This window comes from Triplophysa rosa, linkage group LG22 (genome assembly GCF_024868665.1).
Source record: "Triplophysa rosa linkage group LG22, Trosa_1v2, whole genome shotgun sequence".
NCBI classification, from domain to species: domain Eukaryota; kingdom Metazoa; phylum Chordata; class Actinopteri; order Cypriniformes; family Nemacheilidae; genus Triplophysa; species Triplophysa rosa.
The window spans coordinates 9,389,768-9,414,853 of NC_079911.1; the positions used below are offsets into that span (position 1 = coordinate 9,389,768).

General features: G+C 38.0%; 1 protein-coding gene across 2 annotated transcripts; it reads right to left on the bottom strand.

Moving 5' to 3' along the window:
• Positions 1-12,482: 12,482 nt before the first annotated feature.
• Positions 12,483-21,834, bottom strand: avd (avidin). Of its 2 annotated transcripts, none has more exons than XM_057321963.1 (4): positions 21,741-21,834; positions 21,417-21,627; positions 19,109-19,229; positions 12,483-12,595 (listed from the first exon to the last, which is right to left on the bottom strand). In XM_057321963.1, exons 1-4 carry the CDS (start codon positions 21,831-21,833, stop codon positions 12,571-12,573), a joined length of 450 nt encoding a protein of 149 aa, XP_057177946.1. In that variant the 5' UTR covers position 21,834; the 3' UTR covers positions 12,483-12,570. The 2 variants fall into 2 exon arrangements, with proteins under 2 accessions (XP_057177946.1, XP_057177945.1); XM_057321962.1 differs by lacking the exon at positions 12,483-12,595 and adding an exon at positions 18,260-18,993.
• Positions 21,835-25,086: the final 3,252 nt, after the last annotated feature.

A 25,086-nucleotide genomic window follows, 5' to 3' on the forward strand; every position in this document is an offset into this window, starting at 1 on the left:
TCTGCATGAAAGAACAATATCTGACAAATAACATTTCCTTCTGGTTTGGTACATACTCTAAGAAACAATTTGTGGGACACTTCAATCCGTTTTGAGTTTGGTTAATTCAAACCTCACTCCAAGTCCAAGAGGAGGGTCTCACAGATTCTAACCCCACCGTCTGTTGTTTACAGGGCACAGACTCTGAGGAAAGTTTGTTTTCCATGGGGGAACGCAGTGCAAACGGGAAGTGTGGAGACTCAAGCTGAGGTCTTGAATAGCCAGCTGGACATCTTGGCTAAGCTGAATGAGCTATCACGCCTCAGCTGGGAACTGTGGTCAAATTTGACCTGGCAATGACCAGAGCCATGGTGGCATCGCTGAAAGGTTAGCGGAGGCCAGGTAAAATACCACAAAGCTATGATCCTGGTGCACAAGACTAAGATTGCAGAAAATGTTCTGCAGCCTAGCGACTGTAATTCAAAAGTGACACCAGCTGGAAGCCTGACAGGAAGCTGGTGAGGAAGTGACCCTGGGAGCAACGAGCCAATCAAAACGAGCTGGGAATCAAAGTGCTTATTGTGCGGCTACAGGTGCGAGCCGTGGGGACCCAGATGGGTGAATGCAGGTGACACGACCTGTTACAGAGCAGAGTAGTATTTAACAATCGTATTGATGTGATAGCTACAGTATTTATATCCCGCAACATGCATTTTGGTGGCTGGGATATGAAAAGATGCTCAGGCGAATGGGTCGAACAACACACGCTTGTTGACAGGATCTAAGCGTCACATCTTGACATATGTAATGAAGATGTAAACGTTGTTTATTTTCTGTTCAATTTAGCCACCCCGAGTTTATTTTCTCACCTCCCTGTCTCCGTTAACTGTGTTTTTCATTCAGCGGACAATGCCGCAGCCTTGTTTCACTTAGCTGGAAACATATTTTCATTTAATTGATGTCAATGTCATTGCTGTCATGAAGGCCAGACTAAATTCCAGTGGGAGCCAAATGAGTGAATGTAGATGGAGAATGCCGGTAATGACACACGGCAATGAGGCTTTGCTTTGATAAGATGTTTACGCTAAAATATGCGCATGTTTTATTACAGCACAGTAAAGCGAACGAAAGCGTAGGAGAGCTTTTGAAACATCCGAATGAAGGTATCGACTCGAAGCAGAAAAAATCTTATTTAATTTTCAGAATTTCTTTCAAGTGCAGAAACTGGACCTTGAGGATCTTAGTCGGAGGTTACAATCTAGTTTATTCAATACGAAGGAAAAACGACATGTTCTTCAGACAGATTTAGATGAAATACAAAAGAAGAATACTTTATTCAACAGGCTACAAACTTGGTGCTTTATAATGCAAGTATCATTGCTAATGCTCATAACTTTAGGTTACTGTATGGACTTAAGTGAAAGTGACCAATTTGGCAGGTATGGTGACCCTGAAATGTGACCTCTGCATTTAACCCATCCAGAGAGTAGTGAACACATGCACAGCAAGTGGTAAACACACGTACACCCGGAGCAGTGGGCAGCTATCACTGCAGCACCCGGGGAGCAAGGTGCCTTGCACCTCAGTCGTTACCCGCCAGTTACCCTGAGATCGAACCGGCAACCTTCTGGTCACGAGTCCGACTCTCTAACCATTAGGCCACGACTGCCACAAAGGAACGGTTCACCCAAAAATGAAAATTCCGTCTTCATTTACTCACCCTCAAGTTGTTTCAAATCTATACAAATTTATACAGAAAGATATTTGAAAGAATACTTGTAACCAAACAGTTCTTGAGGGTGAGTAAATGATGACAGAAATGTAAGCTTCAGCGCAAGTTCTGCCGGGAAGATCTTACGTCACTTACTACGTATAGACCTAACCAATCATCATCTAACACTTGGAGTATATAAGATCGCCACTTACCCTTTGTTTGCGTTCGCAGTTGAAGCAGCCTATATTCACCCCCATCCTCCCCACCACCACCAGGATGGTCTCTATCCATTAACCCCAGGGGGGTTGGCTGCGCCCCTGCCTTCATCTTCAGGCAGGTAGTGCAGGAATTCTTGACCCTCTGGATGCGAGCTATGGATGGGGCCTACGCCAAAGAACTATATATTTTACCATATTCGCACCTTGTCGCTGATCAGTTGTCTAATAAATGTTCATTGCCAAGTGTTCTTGCCTCCCGAGTCTTTCTGGTAGAATTTTATATTTTTTGGGTGAACTGTTCCTTTAAAGCAGTGGTTCTCAAACTTTTTCGTTGTAAGGCCCCCTTTGTGTTAAGTGCATCGCTTTGCGGCCCCCCATATAAAGACGTATAATCTTAAATTTAGAATTTTAATTAAACCAAAAACATTCAGTTATACAATGCTGGAACCTCAATTCTTTTGGTTGGTGGTGTCATTTTTCTGATGTTTGATTGCATAAAATCTATGATAAATTTCTATATTTTATAAAATGCCACAAAATCTGTGGCCCCCCTGGATCCATCTTGGGGCCCCCCAGAGGACCACGGCCCCCAGTTTGAGAACCACTGCTTTAAAGTCCTTATGCTATGTTTGAATATAAACCCATTTATAAGAATACAAATGATTCCTCAAATTGACTTTTCACCAAGCCAACGATCAAACACAAAAAATTAAGCTAGAGACCAGAGTAACACAGAGATAAGCAATGCCCTAGCAACCACCTAGAACACCCTAGCAACCACATAAAATACATTTAAGACCGCCCAGAACACCTTAGCATTGACGACGAGGATGTATGAACATGATTACGTCAATAAGATTCAGATCGAAAGAATAAATCGACATACAAGTAATGACGTTGCTGATATATCTGCTATTAGAAATGCTTCAACATATCTTTCAATGCATAATAAACAAAACAACATACCACACTACATAAACACTGCAATAAATCCATACCAACATATATAAGACTTTACATTCAAAAGAATCTCATTTATGATAGTTTTACTTTTTGACATCAAAAGCGTTTAGTGTCTCTTGCCCAGACTGTGGTGCTTGAAGCTCTGTAAGTCAAAAACAGAGAACCAGAAGACAGCACAAACGCAACTCAAACAAAGGCACATAAACCAAGAGAGAGTGCAGGTAAAACACACTCGGTTATTCACTTCGCTTTATGGCAACACACACAAACGGCTCATGACAGGAACGAAACAGATAAGAGAGTCTTTTTGTGCTCAGACTGTGCACTCTCAAAGCAAGAAAGCTAGTATTTTTTTAGACCCATCCACTGCGGTGACAGCACAGTAATGTCCATCGGATTCACTCCAAATAGCAGATAAGATCTAACTGTCAAAGCGTGTGCATTTGGCTTGCTTTACAAGCGTTGATAAAACATTTCAACATTGCATTTTTTCCGCCTTTCGAGATAAAATGGGGGTGGAACAGAAGAGCAAGAGAGAGAAGAGGAGGGGGAAATTACACCTTTAAACATACAATCACATATAAACTTCTGTTCTTGGTTTCAAACCTTTAAACTATATACAGTACATTTTGTAGAGAATAATGTTCATCAATCTGAAATGCTCACTCTGGCTCTCCAGTGCCCTCTAGTGGTGGATACGTTTGAGTACTTTGTAAAGTCTGTCTGGCACAAAAACAAAGCACTGCAAAATTGATCAAAGGTACTAAAAATCAGGCTCGTAAAAATACTACAAGCAGCAGCATAAGCTCTCAAAAAGTCTAGAAGTTTGGTAAGATATATAATAAGCCGCTCTAATGAGCAACTGTCCTCTGAAATTCAAGCCCACCTCATTTGTTCTCAAATCTTTTTAGATGCTGCGTTAAGCCTTAAATCTTGGCGGTAGGCCTTGGACCTTGAGATGCAAGCAGGTCTAATTCCTCTGAGAGTCTGCCTGAAAAACAACATAAGCTGAAAAATATAGAGACCCACCCAGTTGAGTTCAGTTCAGAGGGATAGGGATGAAACACCTTCCCAAACCAAACAGTACTGTGGTGGTACCATCGAATGTGTTAGCCACATACATTTATAAGGTCCTTTAATGTTGTTGGGGTTTTTTTAACCGGGGTCCAAGAAACCCCGAGGGGGCTGCAATGGAGTATTCCATTCAAAAGTCTAAACACTAATCATTGAAATAATTAAAATACTAATATTTATAATAATAAGAAGGTTAAAATAAGTAAATAAATTAGATTCCAATAAAAATGCGATCAAAATGGTTAGGTATTAATATACAACCCAGGTGGAAAGGAGTGCACTTCCATAATGTACTTAAAGTGCTCTATTTTCACATACTATTTTTGTACTTAAAATACTACAAATTATAATATCTTAGTTTACCCATCTGTGCTATTTTGAGACACCATGAATATGAACTACACTATCTCTGTATTAAAACATGTATTTAGTTGCAATTTTAAGTATACTTGAACACTCTAGTGAATGAAAGATGGGTTCAAGTGTACTTCAAGTTGCAACTAAATATTTTTTTAATAGAGAATGTATGTTAAAGTATGTTAAAGAGTATGTTAAAAAAAGCACATTTTAGTTCATGTTCATGGTGTCTCAAAATAGCAGATGGGTACACCTCAATGTTCTTAAAGGGGTCATATGGTGCGAACACGTGTTTTTCTGTCTTTGGTGTGTTATAAGTTGCCCATGCATGTATTAGACACGTAAAATTGCAAAAAATAAAGTGTCAGAACAAAAGATGCATTCTATCTAAAAGCGAATGCTCACCCAGACCTGCCTGAAACGCCTCGTGTAACCACACCCCCACAAATCTACATCAGTTCGTGGTATGAGTTGACCAAGACCGCCCAAATGTATACGCATGCGGTGGGCGTACCTGTCAGTACAATTGCTTTGGAACCTGATGTTCTAAATACGGTAAGAGGCGTCAAACATGCACGGTATGTGGAAATACAGCGTTTTTTAACCTTAAATCGTGTATACACATTACATTACATCTAAAACAAACCATAATATTTGTTTTTAGCCGTGTCATATGACCCCTTTAACATTATCTTAAGAAGTATAATTTTTAGTGTGTTAAGTACAAAATTAGTGTGAAAACAGAGGACTTTAAGTACATTATGGTAGTGCACTATATTTTTTCCTGGGAACATTTTTAGCTATTAATAATTATTTTATTCGAAATAATGAATAAAAAAACCCACATAAAAATGATATAGAATAACGTAACTATTTTTGGTGTATATTTTTCAGTAATTTGCCTTTTAAATTTGAGGATGGGGGTCCTTCACACAAGGATCATCATACTTGGGTGTTCGTGGCATCTAAAAGATTGCAATCGTCACACAATACCGTGGACCATAACACATACTGAAGTAATGCATTTGTGCACCAAAGTTACTCAAAGAATACAGTTTTAGTGCAATGCCTCCCTTCCCCCAACATCCTAGTTCCATGGTATTTTTCATTTTGCTGGCACTATGATGCATGCTAAAAAACTATACTAAATGATCAAACAAACCATTTTCATACAAATCATACTTCACCAGTTTTTAAACTAAATAACTGTGCCGAAATGAAACCGAAACATCTAGATAAATGCGCATTACACCTTGTGAACAATAGCGGCAGTGGCCTTATTCTACTCATTCATGTTTAATGAGGATGGAGTATTCCCCCAAGCGCAGTAATTACCTGAGTTATTTGCCCAAAATACAGAAGAACTGCATAATTCCCAGGAGAGCAGCTTTTGTCTCCCTTTGCCTCATTAGGGCGAGTGTGCAGGTCTCCAGCGGTGGAGCTCATTGTAAGAGCTTAAGGAAAGGCGAGCAGGTAATTGGAGGGTCAGCCGAGGCTGTGTGTTCCCCCATGTTTGTGCACCTCTGCGCCGTGTTTTCAAATGACACGTGTGACGGCTTTAGCTCACACACACGAGCATTGAAATCCAAGGTCAAAATCAACGGAAAGGGAAACAGAAGGATAGAATGAAACTGACAGTTAAAGTTTGGTAAATGAGGAGAGACCTCAAGTGCTTATCGCCAAACACGGTGTCTGTCATTTTCAGTGTCTTACTGCTCACGTTTGACCTTATATGCACAAAAACACATTCAGATCACACATCAGTCTGAATTCAAAGGAGAACAGCACCACTCCTCACATTCTCATTACCATAATGCGTCCAGATGTTTTAGTTTGTGCTTCTCAATGTATTACAGTAGTTTAAGGCAATGCGTGGACTGCTATCATGTATCTTTTTTTGCATTATGGTAATAAGAACCAGTGGGTGGTGGGGATTTGCTAAATTATACTAATGTCACAATGCACATACAGTATTATTGAATCCAGCAGTACTTTTTTTTATGCGATACCTTTCAATTTACCTGACAATATTTCTGTGTTAGGCTCAGGCAGATGGTCTGAAAGCCCTGGAGAACCGATCATAGTTCACCCAAAGTAACCTAAATGAGCAACAATCCTTCCTCACAGATCTGAAGACTAAAATAAATCAACTGACTGTTATAACACTGATAATGTTCTGATATTAGAAACAAAGAAATAGTCAATTTACTCAATGTCATTCACAAACACTCAAGATATGCATTGGATATACAACGCTTGAAGGTATAGTCTAGCAAATATAAAAAGTCAAAAATAATTTACTCAAATTCATGTCTTTCCAAACCTGCAAGACCTGCAGAAGACCAAAAAATATTTTGAAGAACATTGGTAACCACGTCGCTAGGCCATTTTTAGGGGGGCTTTAGCCCCACTATAACATTTCTACTCAGCCCCCCCTAAAAATTCTGCGATTCTCCATAAACTGTATACAAATTCGTGATCGCCTCAGTCCCCTTTAAATTTCATATGAAAACAGTGGCAGACTTCAGCTCCTCCCCGTCTTTCAGTACGTTCTTCAATTCGCAGACCGTGGTATCGCAGAGCGAGGATCGAGAATGTATTTTTTGATAGATTGTTATGATAGCTGCATGTTTGCGGTTCTTTGTCATAAATACAGTTTACATAATGTCATGGGGGAGTAATCGGTATACTGTACGTTTTCGCTGCGATCACCCCTCATCACACCACAGCCGTTTCCTCCAGCGAAAATGAAGCCCTTAACGCATATGAACGTATAGTCTTCTTTATAAAACAATCATGCTGTTGCCGTTTTCATTTGAAAACTTAACTTTCATTATACCATGGTCTGTTTGAATACTGGATTCTGATTGGCTGGAAGGTGTGCATTAAAAGCCTTTAACGCACGGGTAGCTCCAGTCAGTTTGATTACATTTAAAATGAACTGACAAAATAACCATCATTTTCAGCTGTTTGATCTAAAATTACACTGTAAACATCAATAAAAGCTTTAACTTGGCAAAACTTCGCGGAGGCAACCACTGCCTCCACGTCGTGCATTAAAGGATTTAGCTGTGGATTATCGCTTACATATAAAACATGTTACAATGCATGTGGCATTAACTACCATACAGTTATTTGCACAGAAATGATTAAAGACAGTGACAGACAGCATCTATGCAATACAGTGGAATGCTGCAGTAAGTTTACCATCCTACCCTGTTAGTCAAACGTTTATTTTTTTATTATTATACCCTCATTGGGGGCTGAGCTCACCTTAAATGAAAATCCTAGAATCGCACCTGTTGGTAACCAAACAACATTGGTCCCCATTAACTTCCATTGTATGGACACAACGAGACATTTTTTTAAATATCTTCTTTTTTGTTCCACAGAAGAGTCATATATAGGTTTTGAATGACACGAGGGTGATTTAATGGCAGGATTTTGACTTTTTGATGAACTACCCCTTTAACATTGTCATACTAAACGATCAAAGCAATAGAGACTGCCACACTTATATCACTCTCATTTTAAGCACTTGATGATATATGCTGCTCTACACAGGTCCTGCATCTGAAATTGCGTACTGTGACAGTGCATACGCAAATAAAAGTCTACTTCTTGACCTTTAAAACAGTATGTTCTATATAGTATGTGTGGATTCAGTATGAATACATTCAGGCCATAATCTGCATGACAATGTTTTCATCATCACGTGACACATGTCTGTTCATTTTACAAACTAACATCAACCACAAAAATATTTTATTAGGTGTTGTTGAACTACTGAACTGAGAGGAATAGAATTAAGAGACAGTGGAAAAAAATTAAGAGACCATTTCAAATTTTCATTAATTCATCATTTCTAGATGTGTTGTGGTCATTCTAGTCCAGTGTCTGTCCAGTGTCTGAATTTCAACAAAATCAAACTTCAGGAGTGACAAAGTCATCCAACAGCAAGACTGCTTAAAAGTGAAGATGAATTCATTTTCTTTGCAGTAATTGAGTTCTGAAAAAAAAATACAGAGCATCTTTTCTTTAGTTTGTCCGCTTTCATTTTCTGCAAATAAATGCAAATAGAAACAATCTTTTTATTAGACATTTGGGAGAAATATTGTAAGTAGTTTACAGAATGAGACAAAAATGATCATTTTACCCAAACACACACCTATAAAAAGTAAATTCAGAAAAACTGAAAATAATTTTAAAATGGTCTCTTATTTTTTTCTGCAGCTGTATTTCTTAGTAGCCTGCCTACATAATATACTGTACACTTGAAAAGAAACACCTGTCTCACAGTTTTACCATTCATTTATTCATCTTTTGAATTTGGCGGCGACTCATATCCCGTGGCATTATGGGACGTAGTAGTTACTCATGCTGAAATATATCAGCAGAGGCAGTAAACCATGCGGGTATTTCTCACAAACTGAGGTTTCAGAAATTACTACTCATTACGCAAACTGACTTTTAGATACTTTATAGTATGGAAGTAGGCAATTTTGGATGGAGTCTTGCACTTAGTATCCAAACCACAAATAGTTTAACTGTTCACACTAGTCAAGATCAACTCCGTTAAGATAAATATTCATAGTAACATTTTTAACCATGTATCATTCAACCTTGAAACCCTTTGAATGCAAGTCTTCGGTCGTTTTTAAATTATTAAATGCAAGGTGTATTAAAAGCCAAGGTGATATTAACTGATACTACCTAAATTAAATTACATACTGTACATTTACTTAAAAAAACTAATCTTTAAGAATAATAGAGCTTTAAGGTTAGGCTAAAGGTTAAGAACAATAAGCTAGTAGTTGGCAAGGCTGCAACTAAGCCACAAACCCCTGCAGCTTATTTGCGAAGATGTCCATTTAAAATAGTTATATTCAAACAAAACAGTTAACGCCACATTGATCAAATAAAACGCTTCCAGCAAACTGTTCAACACTATTATTGCAAATTACATCCTTGAGGTGCAATTTTCAAATTTAATCACTAGCTGGAACGGTTTAAAGCCTACATGCAGTTACGCTAAAAAAGCCTATTTAATATTACATGAGAAAACATTGTTTACTTGGTTTCCTCTGTACCTTTATGCCCACAAACCACAATTAAACATTGATAGATATTTACCCACTCCCAGCACCCGTATCTCATCCTTTCTTTGCCTTTTTGCCTCCATGGCCCCTTGAGATCTTTCCATGCGCTACTGCTTAACTTCTGCTCAAACTCATGAAGTTCTTTCAGAGTCTCTTTTCTATAAGCTTCTACAATAGTTTCCAGACTCAATTAGCAACCAACAGTCAAGCGTCTTGCCGCCTGCCGCACATAACCCATCATAAAACCACATTTTTGAAAACCATTTAAAAAGCCATATCTAAAAATACATGAAAAACACCATCAATATTTGACCAGTAACACCCAGTGACCACCGGTTTGTTATATACACTCAGAGATGTTCTTCTGAGAAGTTTCTCAGACCAGTGTATATCTTTTATGATGCTTCAGTTTATACATGATGTACGAGTAACCTGGTCTAGAACACTGCCGAAGGTGCCAGGTGAAGGAGGCGCGGTGTGCAAAGACCCCATTTCATCCCTCTCCCGTTCCTCTATGTTGTCTAGTTGGCTTGGATAAATAATAGACTTTAAAGCTGCAATCCATAACTTTTGTCTCTTTTTCTCCATCTCTGTTTAAAGCATAAATTTGCAGAGAACTTGAAGAGTTTTCTTTATGAGGGTTGTACTTTGGCACCGCCAATTAATCTGGGTTGCCAGACCTGCAGAACAAGACCATCCCAAAGGCCATTCAAAACTAGCCAGAAAACTGGGCAACAAGTCTTGCAGTCGGCTGCTCTTCTTTGTTTACAGACGGGACATAACAACGCAAAGGCTAGTGTTATTTTTATTCAGTTTCCTCTTAATTGTGATTTCTATTTCTACACATGCATAATACATATCGTCGCTGTCGGGCGGAATCCTCGCATCTCCAAAACCATTATTTCTCAGGAAATTAAAAAAACTGCATATTTTTTGAGTTATTAAACATTGTATCGTTAAAGTTAGCATTATACCTTATATTGCCATCATATACTGTTGTGTACCAACATTAACACAACATTTCCCCAAAACCATGTTTAATCGGAGATACAAGGTTTATGACTTGGGAGCAGGGAGATACGAGATTACGCTGTCATTGATAAGAATGGTACGGACACAGACGTCGCTGCTGCCAGCAGTGTTCATCAAAATATGCGGTCGCGTTGAGCCTTTTGACAAGAGACGAGGCTTTAAGAGCTAATGAAAGCTAATGATTGTGGTTACATACATCTTCCTAAACTCCATTTTAAACGTTAGAGCTATGAGTGATGCAATACCAAAATAAAACGTTAAACAGGCTGTCTAATGTAGGCGGAAATTAATCTGCATGCAAATAAAGTCGGCGGTCGCGTTGAGCCTCTTGACAAGAGAAAAGGCTTCAATTGTTAACCAAAGCTAACGACTGTGGTTACATACATCTTCCTAAACTCTATTTTAAAGGTTTAAGAACTATAAGTGATGTAATACAAAAAACGATGAGCTGACTAGGCTGTCTAATGGGCGGAAATTAGCCGAATCTGCTCGCAAATTTACCTTCGTGGCTCACGGGCTTCCTTCTGCACCGAAGAATTACAGCTATCGATTTTTAACAAAACAGGCCTACTCAAATGTATCTAACCTAACTATTTTCACTCGTTATTGTCTAAAAAACTTTCAATCAGGAGACGTAATGCCGAGAAGCTCCAGCGGAGTGAAGAAGAGGTGGAGTTACGAGACTTCTCAGACAGATGAAGTGTCCAATGGAGTTAAGAGATTTGCTCTCAAGCTATTTTCAACACTTTAGATTGGTTAATAATTTGTAAAAAATAACAGACCCACATGGGGACTGACCAATAGCATCGATTTGTGAAAAAATATGAAATTGACCAAATTTGGACATAGGAGGTTTCCCGACAGCGACGATATACTATTTAGATTCTATTTCTGTTTTTATATTCCATTCCGTTCCATTTTATTTAAACTGCTGTTATCTTTTACCTATACATACTTTATTATAATTGCCATTTTGTGTTTAAATACCTATAAGAACAGTTGCCCAGACCCACATTTCACTTCAGGCTATTTCATGTTTAACTGTGTATGTGACAAATAAACTAACTGAATTGAATTAAATAAATTATTCTTAAAAACAGCCTAGGTTATCCATTCATTTTCGCAACGCAAATTAAGATCTTTTTGACTCCCGCCCACAGACAGTAACGTACTGTAACAGACATTCTGCGCTTTGAAAGTCAGTTGCGTTGCTGTAAGGGGGGTCCGAATTTTCTTAGCTATTTGCGTTGCGAAGATGAACGGATGTCATAGGCTAAATTTGTCGAACGACTTGAGGGCGAGTAATTCATGGCAGAATTTTCCCCTTTAAGCCACAAGAGCAAATAGTTAAGATTAGCAGCCAAAAAAGGAGGGAAAAATTCATTGTGGGACGTCATTTGGAATTATAAAAGTCCATTATCATCCTGGCAGTAGAAATCATCTAATCACAGGTGTGACAGAAGCATCAGTGGGCCTGTCACATCTCACAGAGAGCAAGGTCACTCTGCCCTTTGCATCCCGACAACGTTCAGCCATAGACACCAGTACATGGATCATTGCTAGAAAACTCAGATTTAACATTTATGGAGCATTTAGAAGTCCATACGAGTGAAGTATTACATTAAAAAAACTAATGTAGCATATTATGGATGTGTATCTTCTTGTGACATTTACACATGTATCATTCTCACTGCATTAGCTGACACAATGTTAAATCAAGTGGCATTTATTTTAAATAAAGACATCAAGCACCCTTTCAAGCAAAACAACAAGTGTCTAACACCCATAACGGATTACTAAAGCAAGCAAAATTCAATTGTAGCCTACCACAAGACCATTGCTTAAACCTTAAAACTATCAAGTAGCAAAATCGACATCTGGACAGAAGATGAGGGTCAGAAGGCTAATAATGACTCCTGGGGAAGTTTCTGGAAAACCAAGTATGATAGATACATCATTGAAAGCCAGAGAGGAGGAGGTGGTAGAGCAGAAAGCCGTGACTGCGGCACAGGTGGTGCAGCTAGGGGCCCGCCAGGTCAGGGGACAAAGGTGTGAGGTCTGGACCCAAGCTGATTGGTCAGTGAGAGCCAGCTGGCCAACTACACAGCACGGCTGAATGATCTAAAGGTTCAAATCAAAATCCTGCCTGTGTGGAAAAGCTGAAAGGAACAAACACAGTTTAAAGGATAGTTTGCCAAAAAATTGTAATTGTGTCAATGTTACAAAAAAACATTAAACAAGTAACGCCACAAGAACAACGAAATGTTGATGCCGCCCTTTTTGTTAACCAATGCAATGAAAGTTAATGCTCAATTAGTCTGTCAGTGTCCTGTGTTTCCAGAGGAAATTGCAATGTGGGTATGAAACAACATGAGGATAAGTTAAAGACGACGTGCAGAAAAATGTCGTGTATAAATAAAGTGCACGAAAATAAATATTGTATCCCACAATGCAATATACGCAATATTTCAGTGTAGCAAAATAACTGGAAGTAATTACTGCAGCGGTTTACATCTTGACCTATTTATTTGATTAAAATAGTTAAAGTCCCCATGAACTGGAAGTTGCGATCATTTTGACTTCCGTATTCTGATGCATTTCCAAGTGAAACAGAACTTAGAATGAGGAAAAATAGTGGGCGTGGCTTGTTTTTTACTACGATTTGATTGGATGTATAAAAACAGCCATTGCATTTTGAAATGGAACTGGGAGCAGACTGACAGTTGAAGGAGTTAATGGATGCTCCGCTCAAGCAGTCTACGTCATTTGTGATGAATAGACACTAGAGAGCAAAAGTGCATTTTCAGATTTTAACTGAAGATTATGAGGGCACATGAATTTTTAAAAGAGAATGACATACACCGATAAGCTATTTACAATAAACGCTGCAATATTTCATGAACAAATAGGAATTGTATTTTTTATTTCACTGGGACTTTAAGAATCAAGATACTTTTACACAAAATTGTATTCAATGAAAAAAAAAAACGCACAAATACTAATTTAAATATAACCTTGCCACAAAGAACTAACATGCACATAATGAGGCATGTCACAACAACACCTGAAACACGCCTGTTCCACATCTACCTGACTGTCAGATTTCTACTTATTCAAGTAATAAAAAATCTATGTAAATCGACATTCATCTTTGCCTCACTCTAGCCCTATCTGTGAATATGGCTTTGCACTGTTAGGTCATTATCAAAATGTTAAATCTCTTTCATTTTTAATTGGAAAAAAGTAAATGCCAACACTGTAAACATACTACTGTATTAAGTGTTAATCTTCGCCCACACATTCTATTAAAAAAATAATTTGCAGTACATTAGTATTTCATTTCAAACATGCAATATATTTTCTAAAATATATTATAAAGCAGATGGTAGGTTAACCTCACATATCATTATCATTAAAGCCTTAAAAAAAACGTCACGATAAGAAAGACATAAAACTGAGCAATAACATTTTTTATCTGTTTAAATAGATGTTCGTTTTATTGAATGGTTTACAGTTTTTAGCTTATTTGCTCTTTGTTCAGTCTTGACAATGGAAAACGAACTGACCCTTAGCGAGAACGGCATTGAGCAAGTGAAAACAGAGAATAATGAGTTTGCTTCAGAGGAAACACTTAGACCTGGTTTCACAGACAAGGCTTAAGGCTAGTCCCTGACTAAAATGAATGCGTGACCTGTCTTAACTGAAAATATCTCTAAATATATCAGTGCCATTGTTTTGTCTCGAGATGCACACCATTAATGTATTCTTCTAAGGTATTTTTATAAAGGCGACATAAATATCTTAATTTAACTAAGGCATAGTCTTGGTTTAGTCCAAGCTGTGTCTGTGAAACCGAGCATTAATGTTCTACCATTTTCAACTTTCAGCTCAGAATCTGTGCACGGCTGGCCTGAGGAACAGGTTCAACAGTCGGGCACTAATGATGGATTTGACCATGAACATAAATGCCCTCAGTGAGGCTAAAACGTATGAAAACTCTTTAAGGAGAGACCAGTGCAGATTCAACAGATACACAAAACACAATTCAAATACTCCAGCGAAGCCCTGCAGTACAAAACTGCAGTATTAAACTTACAAAATACATTAATAGACTATGACATACTGCTCCATCCCAGAACTGTCATTTCCAATCTGCTTCAAATCTAGAGTCCGACAGCGAAGAAGCCGGCTGTGTGGTCTAGTTTTGTTCGGTCTCTGGTGAAGGCAAACTGTGAACTTGTATTCTGAGGTGAGGTAGCCTACAGCAAACTTCTCATACGATATTATTCATTCTATATCGGTCAAGTGAAACAAGCCCTGACGCAGCAGTTTTCTAAACGCCTGCCGTTAAGCAAGGTTTTCATATTCCCATATATCGTAGGCACCATTGCCCTTTAAACGTATAAATTTTAGCTCGTGCCGAGGCGCTGAATGCTCTCGATAAGACCAGCTGTACTGGAAATCTTTTGGACGAGGACAGAAAATTGTTACGGTGACATTCTGATCAGAGAGAACACAATAAACGCCACTTTTGTCAACGCAGTGTATATTCGGGAGGACACCTGCCTGCGAGCATTTGTCACCCTCAAGGCGCTTGGTATTGTTAGTTTGTCTTCCAAAAATAATCTGTTTTCAGCTTCAACAAAAGAAAAGCCTGGATGATGAGATCAGGATCAAAGACAGCGTGGATCTCTGTGGGGAAGTTGACATGTTGAAGATTAGAAATGCAGGTAAATCAAATTCCGCTGCATCTTTATTAAACACATCTCCTCTTCTTTTTTTTTACATCCTGAGAGCCAAGGGCAAAAATCTCATTAGAAATAAACTGACAAAGTTTTGTATGACAGAAGAAAGACAAATGGAAGAATGCATGATTTTAGATGTTTCTCCACTCCACAAAATAAGCTCAGGCTGAGGAGCTGAGCAATCATTATGACAAGTTAAACTTCACAACAGATTTGGTTGAAGAGTCTTCGGAGACAGAAGGTACACTGAAGACTGAAGTAAAAAGTCTTCAGAGGTAAACTGAGAAGCAGTGGATAATAGTAACGACACGTCCTCAAAATAATCCTGACTGAATCTGTGGCAGGGATGGGCAACGTCGGTCCTGGAGAGCCGCTGTCATACAGATTTGAATATTTTGATACATATTGAAATATAAAGTTTTCATGATTCAAATTTGTTTTAAAATTCAAAGATGTGTTGTTTAAAAACTGGAGGTTTTACAATCAGGTAAAATACTACATATTTAAATGTCCATCCATCCAGAACAATAGTCCCAAATATAGGCCTACTGCAAGTAGTTCCATTGATGCCTAGTCAAAAACTCCTTCAGTGAGATTAAAATGATTTTAGGATTATTTCCTGACACGTTCAAAAGAACCTCAATGCATTTTGCTTAGAGCTGTCATTTATAAAGCCAGTGCTGAACAAGTGCCATGAATCTGATGGAGGATCAAGAACATTACTCAAGGGATTGTCCACCCAAAAATGAAAATTCTGTCATCATATTTTCACCCTTGTTATTTCAAACCTGTATTACTTTTCTTCTGCAGAACACAAAATAAAATATTTTTAAGAATGCTGGTAACCGAACAGTGGTACCCATTGACTTGCATTGGTATTGTGTCCATACAATAGAAGTCAATGGGTACCTACTGAATGATGACAAGATTTTCATTTTGGGGTGAACTATCCCTGCTTCTGAACACAAACTTTACATAGATAAAAAGTCTGTGTTAAAAAAAATTTCAACCCACTACACTATGCAAATAACTATAATATACTATTTTTGACAAAGCTTGGGTGCGCACAGTTCTTTATTATTTTCTAGATTTATTTAATTTGCTTGTGCGGGGATCTATTTCATATGCCCCATGGGATTTGTGACAGCTGGTGCAATTATTTAAGGCAAAATATTTTTTAAAACTACTTTTAAACTACTAAAGGCTCATCTCAACCGTTTAGTGTACCTTACTGATGTTCACAATGAAAATCTACAGGAACATAATGCCTGTGCATTCATATTTGGCTTCTCTATCTATAACCGGCAGTCTAAAAAAAAAAACGGTATGCTTAAGTCTCACACAGTTTGTCATTGGTGATTCATTGGTTACATTAGGCCCTGCTTGCAGCTTATTCAGGTAAGTCAACATGCTAAATGGAGTTTAAAATCCTGCCATTTTGTGTGTATGTATAGCAATACTTTTGCCCCAGATGCATCCGAGTGCATCCTCTAAAGCACATTCTCCCAAATGGGAATATAGTGATAGCTGCATTATCCTAAATTACAGGGCTTGACTAACTAATTTACATTCATGCATTTTAACTGATCAGACAGGTGTCCCATAATGAAAAACGGGTCTCGAAGTCAATCCACCAACATTATCAGAATCACCAAATATGGGTATAAGCTCCTTAACAGTAGCTGAGGAAAAGCATTTAATTTTTCGATTAACAATTATCTAGCTCTAAAAAGAACAATAAAAATCAAGAACAAAGGACTGGGGGAACATAAGATAAAAAGCTTTTTCACAAACAATGAATGAAATCGGCACCTGAAATCAAAAATAATCTACTGGTTTATACAATATTTACTGTGCATGTTAGGCTTTTTTAAAGACTTAAAGTAACAATACGGGGTTTTTAAAATGATCTATTGACAGAAATGCAATATAATATACAAAACTATTTCTTCAGAGGTGTATAAAGACCTTACGTAATGAACCGTTATGTTTGTAATACCTTAGAATAAGCTATTTATATCTACATACAGAGTGGCCCTACATACATTGAATTCACCGCCATGTTTTGTACAGCAGCCCTAAACGGACAAACAACTCTACAACGCGCGTTTCCTCTCCCCTGCGGTATAGTGGTGAAACGGATCGCGGATGATCCGTACGGATTGTACTCTACGGTTTGCCACGCATGTGACCCGCGGATTAAATGTACATTTTTTCATCATTGAGTAAGAGAGTAAAACACGCTCTCTCTACAGTTTTAGCGCCAACGCGCTCTCTCTCCAGTATCTGGACGAGTACAATATTAAAACGGTTCCAGATAAATAATGATGCTCAAAACTGCTCCGTCACACAGCTAATATTAGAACAAAAACAACAACATATCTTGGTTCTAACAAACAGAAAAACAAACGTTACTCACATACTTATCCGAATCAAAGCAACCTCCTCGGGGGTGATTTTAAGACGATCTTTCTCTCCAACGTCTCTCTGCTGGAAAGTATCTCCATAGATATATATCTCGATAAAAGCCTTAGTTCCGCTGGTCCTAACGCATCTCTGCTGAAAAGACTTTATAATATTAGCGCAGGTCCTAGCTCCTGCCTGAGTTTTAGCCTTCTTTTTATACTTAAAATCCACAACCTTTTATTTTATGTATTATATAAGACATAGCTCTTTCTACAGTCTTTCTAATGCCCGCATGATCACTTCCCTGCGTCAACATGAGAACGACATCTTTTTGTACTGTGGCGGCCACCGTCGTGTTTGGACCGAGCGATTCGTTGCAAATCTACAATACAACGCTAGTGCCTTTAAACGTATACCCAATGCAGATAACCACAATGTCGACAGTAACACACAATACATGCTTCGATATATTGTGCTAAATGTGTATAAGTTTTAAAGACTACATCCACGTGTACAAGAACACAAATGGGTATAACTGTACTTATTCGGCACACATATAGGATGTGTTTATATAATAAGATCGAGAACAAAACAAGCATGCCACACTTCAAAGATCAAAATTTATTTGCACTTTCTGCTAGATGAATGTGCAGAATAAGTGCAAGCTCCAGCTCCAGTCAGGAGGTATAGTGGTACAGTATTTGGCACACAGGTTAAAAACTGAACAGTTGTGAAAGTCATTGTGTATTCAACCACTGTGCAAACTGGCAGATTTTTTACTCTAACCTTCCCCTCCTCTCCTCTCCAAGCAGTACAGCTAACACAACCATGACAAGATCATGCATAATTTAAACCACACAAAACTACCTCCATCAGCACTGGTCAGGATCTCACTCCATACTATAAAGTTCACCAATTCTAACCACACGGAGCTTAAACCTGCTTGTATATTCTTTCAACAGCACCTAAAGTGTTTGTGCACAGGTGTATTAAAACTCAAGTCGTTGACAACTTCAAGATTCACTTTGGCCAGAGATAAATGGTAGAATGGTACGATATGGTGATGATTGAGGTTTTTTTAAACACGTCTCAGCACAATAGAATCAGACTGCAAACGCTCTCCAGCAGAACCACCTGCAGCTAGACATATGAGATGCTGTCAGTCTAAACTTGCAGAAGAACCATCACATGCTCAAGGACTGTCACAAATCATTTAGCATTTTTTTCCCTTGTTCTGCCTTTCTGTCTTTTATTACATGAGGGATTTTCGAACTTTGAATGTGTCAGTAGGGTTTAATGCACAAGCTTACTGAAAAAAAAATCAACATCTTTAAGTCATTTAAATGGGATGTATTACAGAGTTCGTATTTAAAATTCAAGTCATGAAAAACAGATCTTCTCCCAACCTAAAATAAAAAGAGGGACATTTTGAAACACAGAATGTCAATAGTAATTCCACAACACAGAAAAATGTAAGGTTTGCTCACTTCAGGCAAATCCATTTATTTATGCCCTGCTTACCTGGTACTTCCCCAGTTGCTTGCTAAGTTGTCAGCTACGCTGCGTAACAGCCAGAAGGTTTTCAGTACTCGCACACCATCAGGTAAAACGAAGCACTGACCAACCCAAGCAGAACATGAGCCTGAAGTAAAAATGTAAAACACTTGTAACAGCAATACAGAACAGTGTTCACAAGCATGCAAAAATATTTCTGCCAAACTACCAGTCCCTACAGTTATTCACATCACCAAAAAATAACCAGAATCTGGAATTTTAAGAGTGCAATTTGCATAATACTTCAATTAGTATTCAAAAGTAGAATACAGCCTAAACTGTAGTATTTTGAAATTGGGTCAATGACGTATAACGACCAAAAATATCAATAATTGTATTAAAAATAAAATAAACTAATTTTATGGCAGAAATATGAATATCTGATACAGTATGCTTACGTGAATTATATTTTTAAAACATTTATATCAGTTGTATGCAATTCTCAGGAAAAACAAGCATGTTAATTTAAGAAGACAAAATTATAGAACAGAAATATGAGATGATTACTTACCAAAACTCAAAGAAACGCAAATACTTTGCTTCCAAACACTTAAAGCAACACTATAGAACTTTTGCTCATGGTTCCCCCATGTGGTTGATAAGCGCAAATGTCTGTTACCAATGAATTCGTCCGGTTAAGAGTTGTTCTACCACTACAATAAATTTTAATTTACTTTAAGCAACAATTTGTATAAGTAAATTGTAGTAAATAAGATTTGTAAAAAAAAGTTAAGCATGATTAGGAAATGAATTAATTTTAAGAGAAATCGGGGTCACACCAAATGCCTTTAAGGCTAATCTCAATTTGTGTGTACACTACATTCTTAAAGGGGTGGTGCAACGGTGTGTCATGAATTCTGACTCATTTACAATGTTAAACGTGCTGTCTTCTCATGCTTAACATGGTCAACTTCTCAAAAAACGAGTTGGGCGTATTACGTAGTATTTCTGTGCTCGATACACTCCCCCAGCAATCGTACAGGTTTCGTAAAGTTTTTTTTTCAAACATATAAAACTGTTTCGTAACAATTTTTCTTAGTCCCTTATTGGACAATTCTCCCGGAAAATCACGCGGCAGCAAGGAGAGCAGGAGAAGGAGCATGCGCAGACGTCACTTTCACTTGTGTGCAGGAGAGAGAGTGAGAGAGCATACGTTCGTGAAGTTCAGGTGTTTGTTTGTTCACTGCATTTGGGTGATGAATGTTATGTAAACGGTGGATATAACGCTGGATTCGGAGATCATTTGAAACTGATATATGGAGCGGTCCCAGCGCTAAAAGATGCCGGACATGAACCGCATGCGGTGAGTGAAACTGATGTCTGTTTTGTTGGCAATGGGTGCGCATGGGCTTTAGTTCAGCCTATACCTCCCCCCAATCCCCCCCCCCGCATGCGCCGTATGCTTTCGGAAATAATCATACAGCTGTATCCATCTTTTATAAATGTGATCAAACTAAATACTCTTCGAAGATACGAAGTATGCAATACTACCCTATAGGTACTCAAGATTAATATGAGATTGGCAGAAACCGCGTGTGTTAGGGCCGCTTTAATGTTTGAATAACTGCAATAGACCCGTTTCATCAGACGCGCGCGCCTGGACTGCAGTTAACTTCCGGTCCCTGTTTGGCTGGTGTCTAATAATAACTATTTATATTTCATTTAAAAATTCAAAAATATTTAAATTTAAAAATATTTAAATTTAAAAATATTTAAATTTAAAAATTTGTTCCAAATATTGGAGAGGCAAGTTTAGCCAAGTAACTGTTCTTCTAGGTTTCTTTTGAAAGAATCCTTTCAAGTACCCGTACAGTCTACCATTTCCGGTGAAAATGAAGTGCAGATGTGCAGTACACACGCGTGCTGATATTACCACAACTTGATGCGAGAAATTTAATGAAGCTACACTGAACAAATAAATCGTACATGCATCACCAAATTAATAAAGTAGCCTATAAACGGTATCATCGGACGCACGCGCCAGCCCCGAGTAAACGTCTGGTCTGTGATAAATGATAATATAACTATTTAATTTGTATTCAATTAAATCTACTCAACATATTGATTCTTTGCAGAGGTCCAACATATCAATTATAAGTTAAGTTTGGGCCACATAACGTTTATGTTGTTGCCGCTAAAACCATCTATAAAGTAACGATTTAGAGAATTCGGGAATGTCAGGAAACAGCATTGTGACGTTGATTGTGTTACTCTAAACATATATAGCCAATAAACACATTCATGATGGTGTCTGTCTTGGGTCAGTTAACGTTACCTTTCTCCCACATCACGGCAAATGAAACTGTAGGTTGAGGCCCTTCACCAACTACTCCGATGATTTTAGCTTTGCGTTCACGGCCCGCTGCCCCACGCGTGGACTCCACCGCGGTCTGATAAACTCCCGTGACCTGCGATCCTTCCACTTTCACACGGAGGGTGGAACCCAGTTCATTGCGCCATGCACCGGTAATATTACAAGCATTTGCCTAAAAACAAAGTGATTAAATGATCGCTTTCATCAACTGCAACTTCTGATCAAATTGAACGTGATTAGAAACGTTCCTGTTTGTATTTTGCCACCTTGTTTCATTAAAATTACCTTCACGTTCGTCTCTAAAGGAAGCTCATTTGCAGACACGTTTCTGTATGCTAATAAACTCACTAAAAGCGACCACCACATCAGTGACATCATCTTCGCGAAATACGACTGTTGAGCGTCGTGGGTCATATTTGACGTAAACCAAAGCACGCCAATCTCTTCCCAATTAATTAATTTGCATGTGCAGGTAAGCGTTTCGTTGGTTGCATTTTTAAACTAAAATGACCAGAGGGAGGCAGTGTTGTCCCAAAGATTTCATATCTGATGAAAGTGGATTTATGATATACTAAAAAAAACAATTTCTTCTGGAAAGGTGTATTCTCCCTTTAAAACATTTGTTTTACAAATCTGCAAAACTGACAGTCATCATATTAACATTTTTCACCATATTTGTGTATCTGAACATGTTTGCATGCTCAAAAATGTCTTTTCATCTCATATTGTAGTAATTGTCCTGCAATTCAATTGACCTTTTCCATTCACACATTATCTAGTGGTTTAATGGTAACGTGTTTTTTGTTAGTTTTAATGTGGTTCAGCTGTAGCAGCCTCATATGACTCACTCAATGATTAAACACAATAAGAAATGTCAGGTTACTCTTAGGACCCGGTGTGGCATTAATGTTTTTTGTCTTCACTCAACAGCTAGGTCACAGAAAGGGAAGCAATACTTATGTGACATTTCACAGAGCATTGTGTTATGTGGTTATTCCATTTTTTTCAGAGACACTAATGCAGTTTCATTCACTGTTTATCCTTATTTGTTTATTTATTTATTTCAATTTTAGGGAGCTCATAGTATATAGACCTACACACACACACACACATATATATAAACAGTGTCTTTGCATATAGATTTAATATATACATTATATATGAGTGCATACACATTTTTGATGGGTTTCAGACTGGCTGAAGAAGAGATTACCGGCTGCGAGAACATTGCTTGAAGCTCCAGCTTGTACTTGAAGTGACCTGAATGTCTCTTTTAACACCTTGTGGAAGAATGGGTGTGTACATCTGTGTACTTTTGATTTCTCTTTTTTCTCTGAAAGGATTATTATGTCACCTGGGTGATGGCTGGGTCTCTAATCTCTGTCCCATTGGGCAACATAGATCAATACTGTGGACACGCATGTCATATTAATTTATGAAGTGTGAACCTACTACTACTTTTACGACACATTTCAAAGTACAGAGTATGGAATCAGTTTAGAGGTCTATACTTAAAACTGAAAACTACTAAAAAATGAAATGACTAAACCAGGCAAAATACAGATTCTCTGAATGCTCCATATCTTATGTAACTGCAAATACATTTGTATGTCTTGTTTTATGTTTTTCAGAACAAGAAAAATACTGATTAACCATCATTTTCTGTTTGGGGCCTGAGAGACCTTGAAATTAATGTAAAACAGTTGTGTGTGGGAGGTGTGGACAGCATTAAATCTATCAGGGAATGGAGTACAGCTGCACAATGGCTGTTCTAAAACCTCAAACTCCCACTTTCTCTCTGACATTTCTCCTCCATTCACAAAACTGCAACATTTTGAAAACTCTCAGCATTGTTTCACCCACACTCCCAACATCTGTTGCATGGGATTGTTCTGCAAAGTCTCTGTTGTGATTGACAGCTCTATTTCCTCAATCTCAGAAGCATCCCCAAAAGTTAGTGTAGGGGAAAATATTGACACAATCATCCATTTGTTGCAGGCCATCAATCAGGCTTTGCCTGCACTTTTAAATTATTTGCTAAAACGTGATTTAACAGTATGTAAGAAACATTTTGGAATATTATTTTTAAAACATTGTTTGTTTGAAGGTTTTCATCCTTGAAAATATTAGCTTGTTCAATAGCTTTTGTTTGGTTTAACCCTAATGTTTGGGGTCAAGGCAAATTTGACATCTTCTAAAATGTATTTTTAAACCTTTAGTGTTGAACAGCAGAACAATACAGCAAAACAGACACAGCAAAAAAATACATTTATATGAAAAAATATATTTTAAAATTTCAGTTCATTTCGTTTATTCTTTACTCGTGCCTTCTGGAACTAGAGCTTGAATGGTGTGGTTTTTGTTTAGGTTATTTGAATCATCTATGAGAATCAACAGCTTCTTGTGGTTTCATTTGTACGCATTAATGTAAATAAAATATAAAAAAGTTACGTTTTGACCTAATATTTTATTTAAAATATTAATTTAGGTAAAAGAGGTGAGTAAACAGCAAATAATAATACAATTTACGTAATTTATGTTATATTAAAACATTTGTGGGGTCAATATCAGCTCACACATTAAATCATTTCTGAAATTCGCCCGAGGGAGATTTTCACTGACTCATTTCCACTGACTTCACTATGCGTGCATGTGATCTTTGCTCAACAGGTTTGGTGGTAACACCTGTGAACGGGTTGGATGGGGATGGGGTTGTGGTGTGTATGGGGGGGTGATCAAAGAAAAGGCTTAAAGGGAGGTAGAGTGCTTGATTCACTATCTCTGATTCACACTTGTTGCAAAGCAAGTTACCACACATGTAGATTGGACACCTCATGCGCCATTTTTGCTTTAAAAATGTTGAACCAGAGGGACGACCGCGATATGCATGCAAAAGAGCAATTCAACATATCTCATGCCGCTCTTTGCAGCATCCCGCTGGCGCTTTCCACCGCTGATGCTGGCGTTTCCGACGCTTTACAAAGTGATAGAAGCTCTTTCCCTGACCGATCCATCGTAAGCAGGTGTGTGACTCTGCCTGGCAACAGTGTAGAAGAATCGGACCGGCAAAGTTACCCAAACAAGACAGAGTTGTCAGATCTTCAGGATGGTGAGGTTTCTAAAGTTTTGGAGTTTGGACATCATGCGCACGGGTTGATTGACAGCGATGATGACTTCGACTATCATGGGCACCACCACTGGCATCCGCATGAAAGTTACTCATCCCATTCGTAAGTATTAGACATCATCGGGTGTCATCGTGTGTGACTGAATACACAAATGAAAATTGTATTGGAAATGTTTACTATGATGTTAGATCATAAATGAAGATTTGATATGTTTAGTTGGAATTTCTTTTACGGCAATTTTGCAGATAATTCATTTAAAGTCATGTGTTCTTAATTTACTACAGAAACTCCCCATAGGAAAGAAAATCATGCAAGCCTATTTAATAACTTTCACTTTACTGTAGAGAACAAGATATCGTTTTGTGTACAGGATGAAAAGTGTCCTGCTTCTCAGATTTTTCTTGTGAGAATCTCATTTGTGTCTCGGCTAGTTTTAGAAGAGATCATAACAGCGTCACAAATTTGTGCTTAGAATTAACAACCCAATAATTTCTCATATTTCT

Coding starts and splice junctions, on each gene's coding strand:
- avd (XM_057321962.1), bottom strand. CDS start 21,833: ATGATGTCACTGATGTGGTGGTCGCTTTTAGTGAGTTTATTAGCATAC. Junction 19,230..21,416: donor TGCCGTGATGTGGGAGAAAG/GTAACGTTAACT, acceptor TTTTTACTTCAG/GCTCATGTTCTGCTTGGGTT. Junction 18,994..19,108: donor AGCAACTGGGGAAGTACCAG/GTAAGCAGGGCA, acceptor TTTTTATTTTAG/GTTGGGAGAAGATCTGTTTT.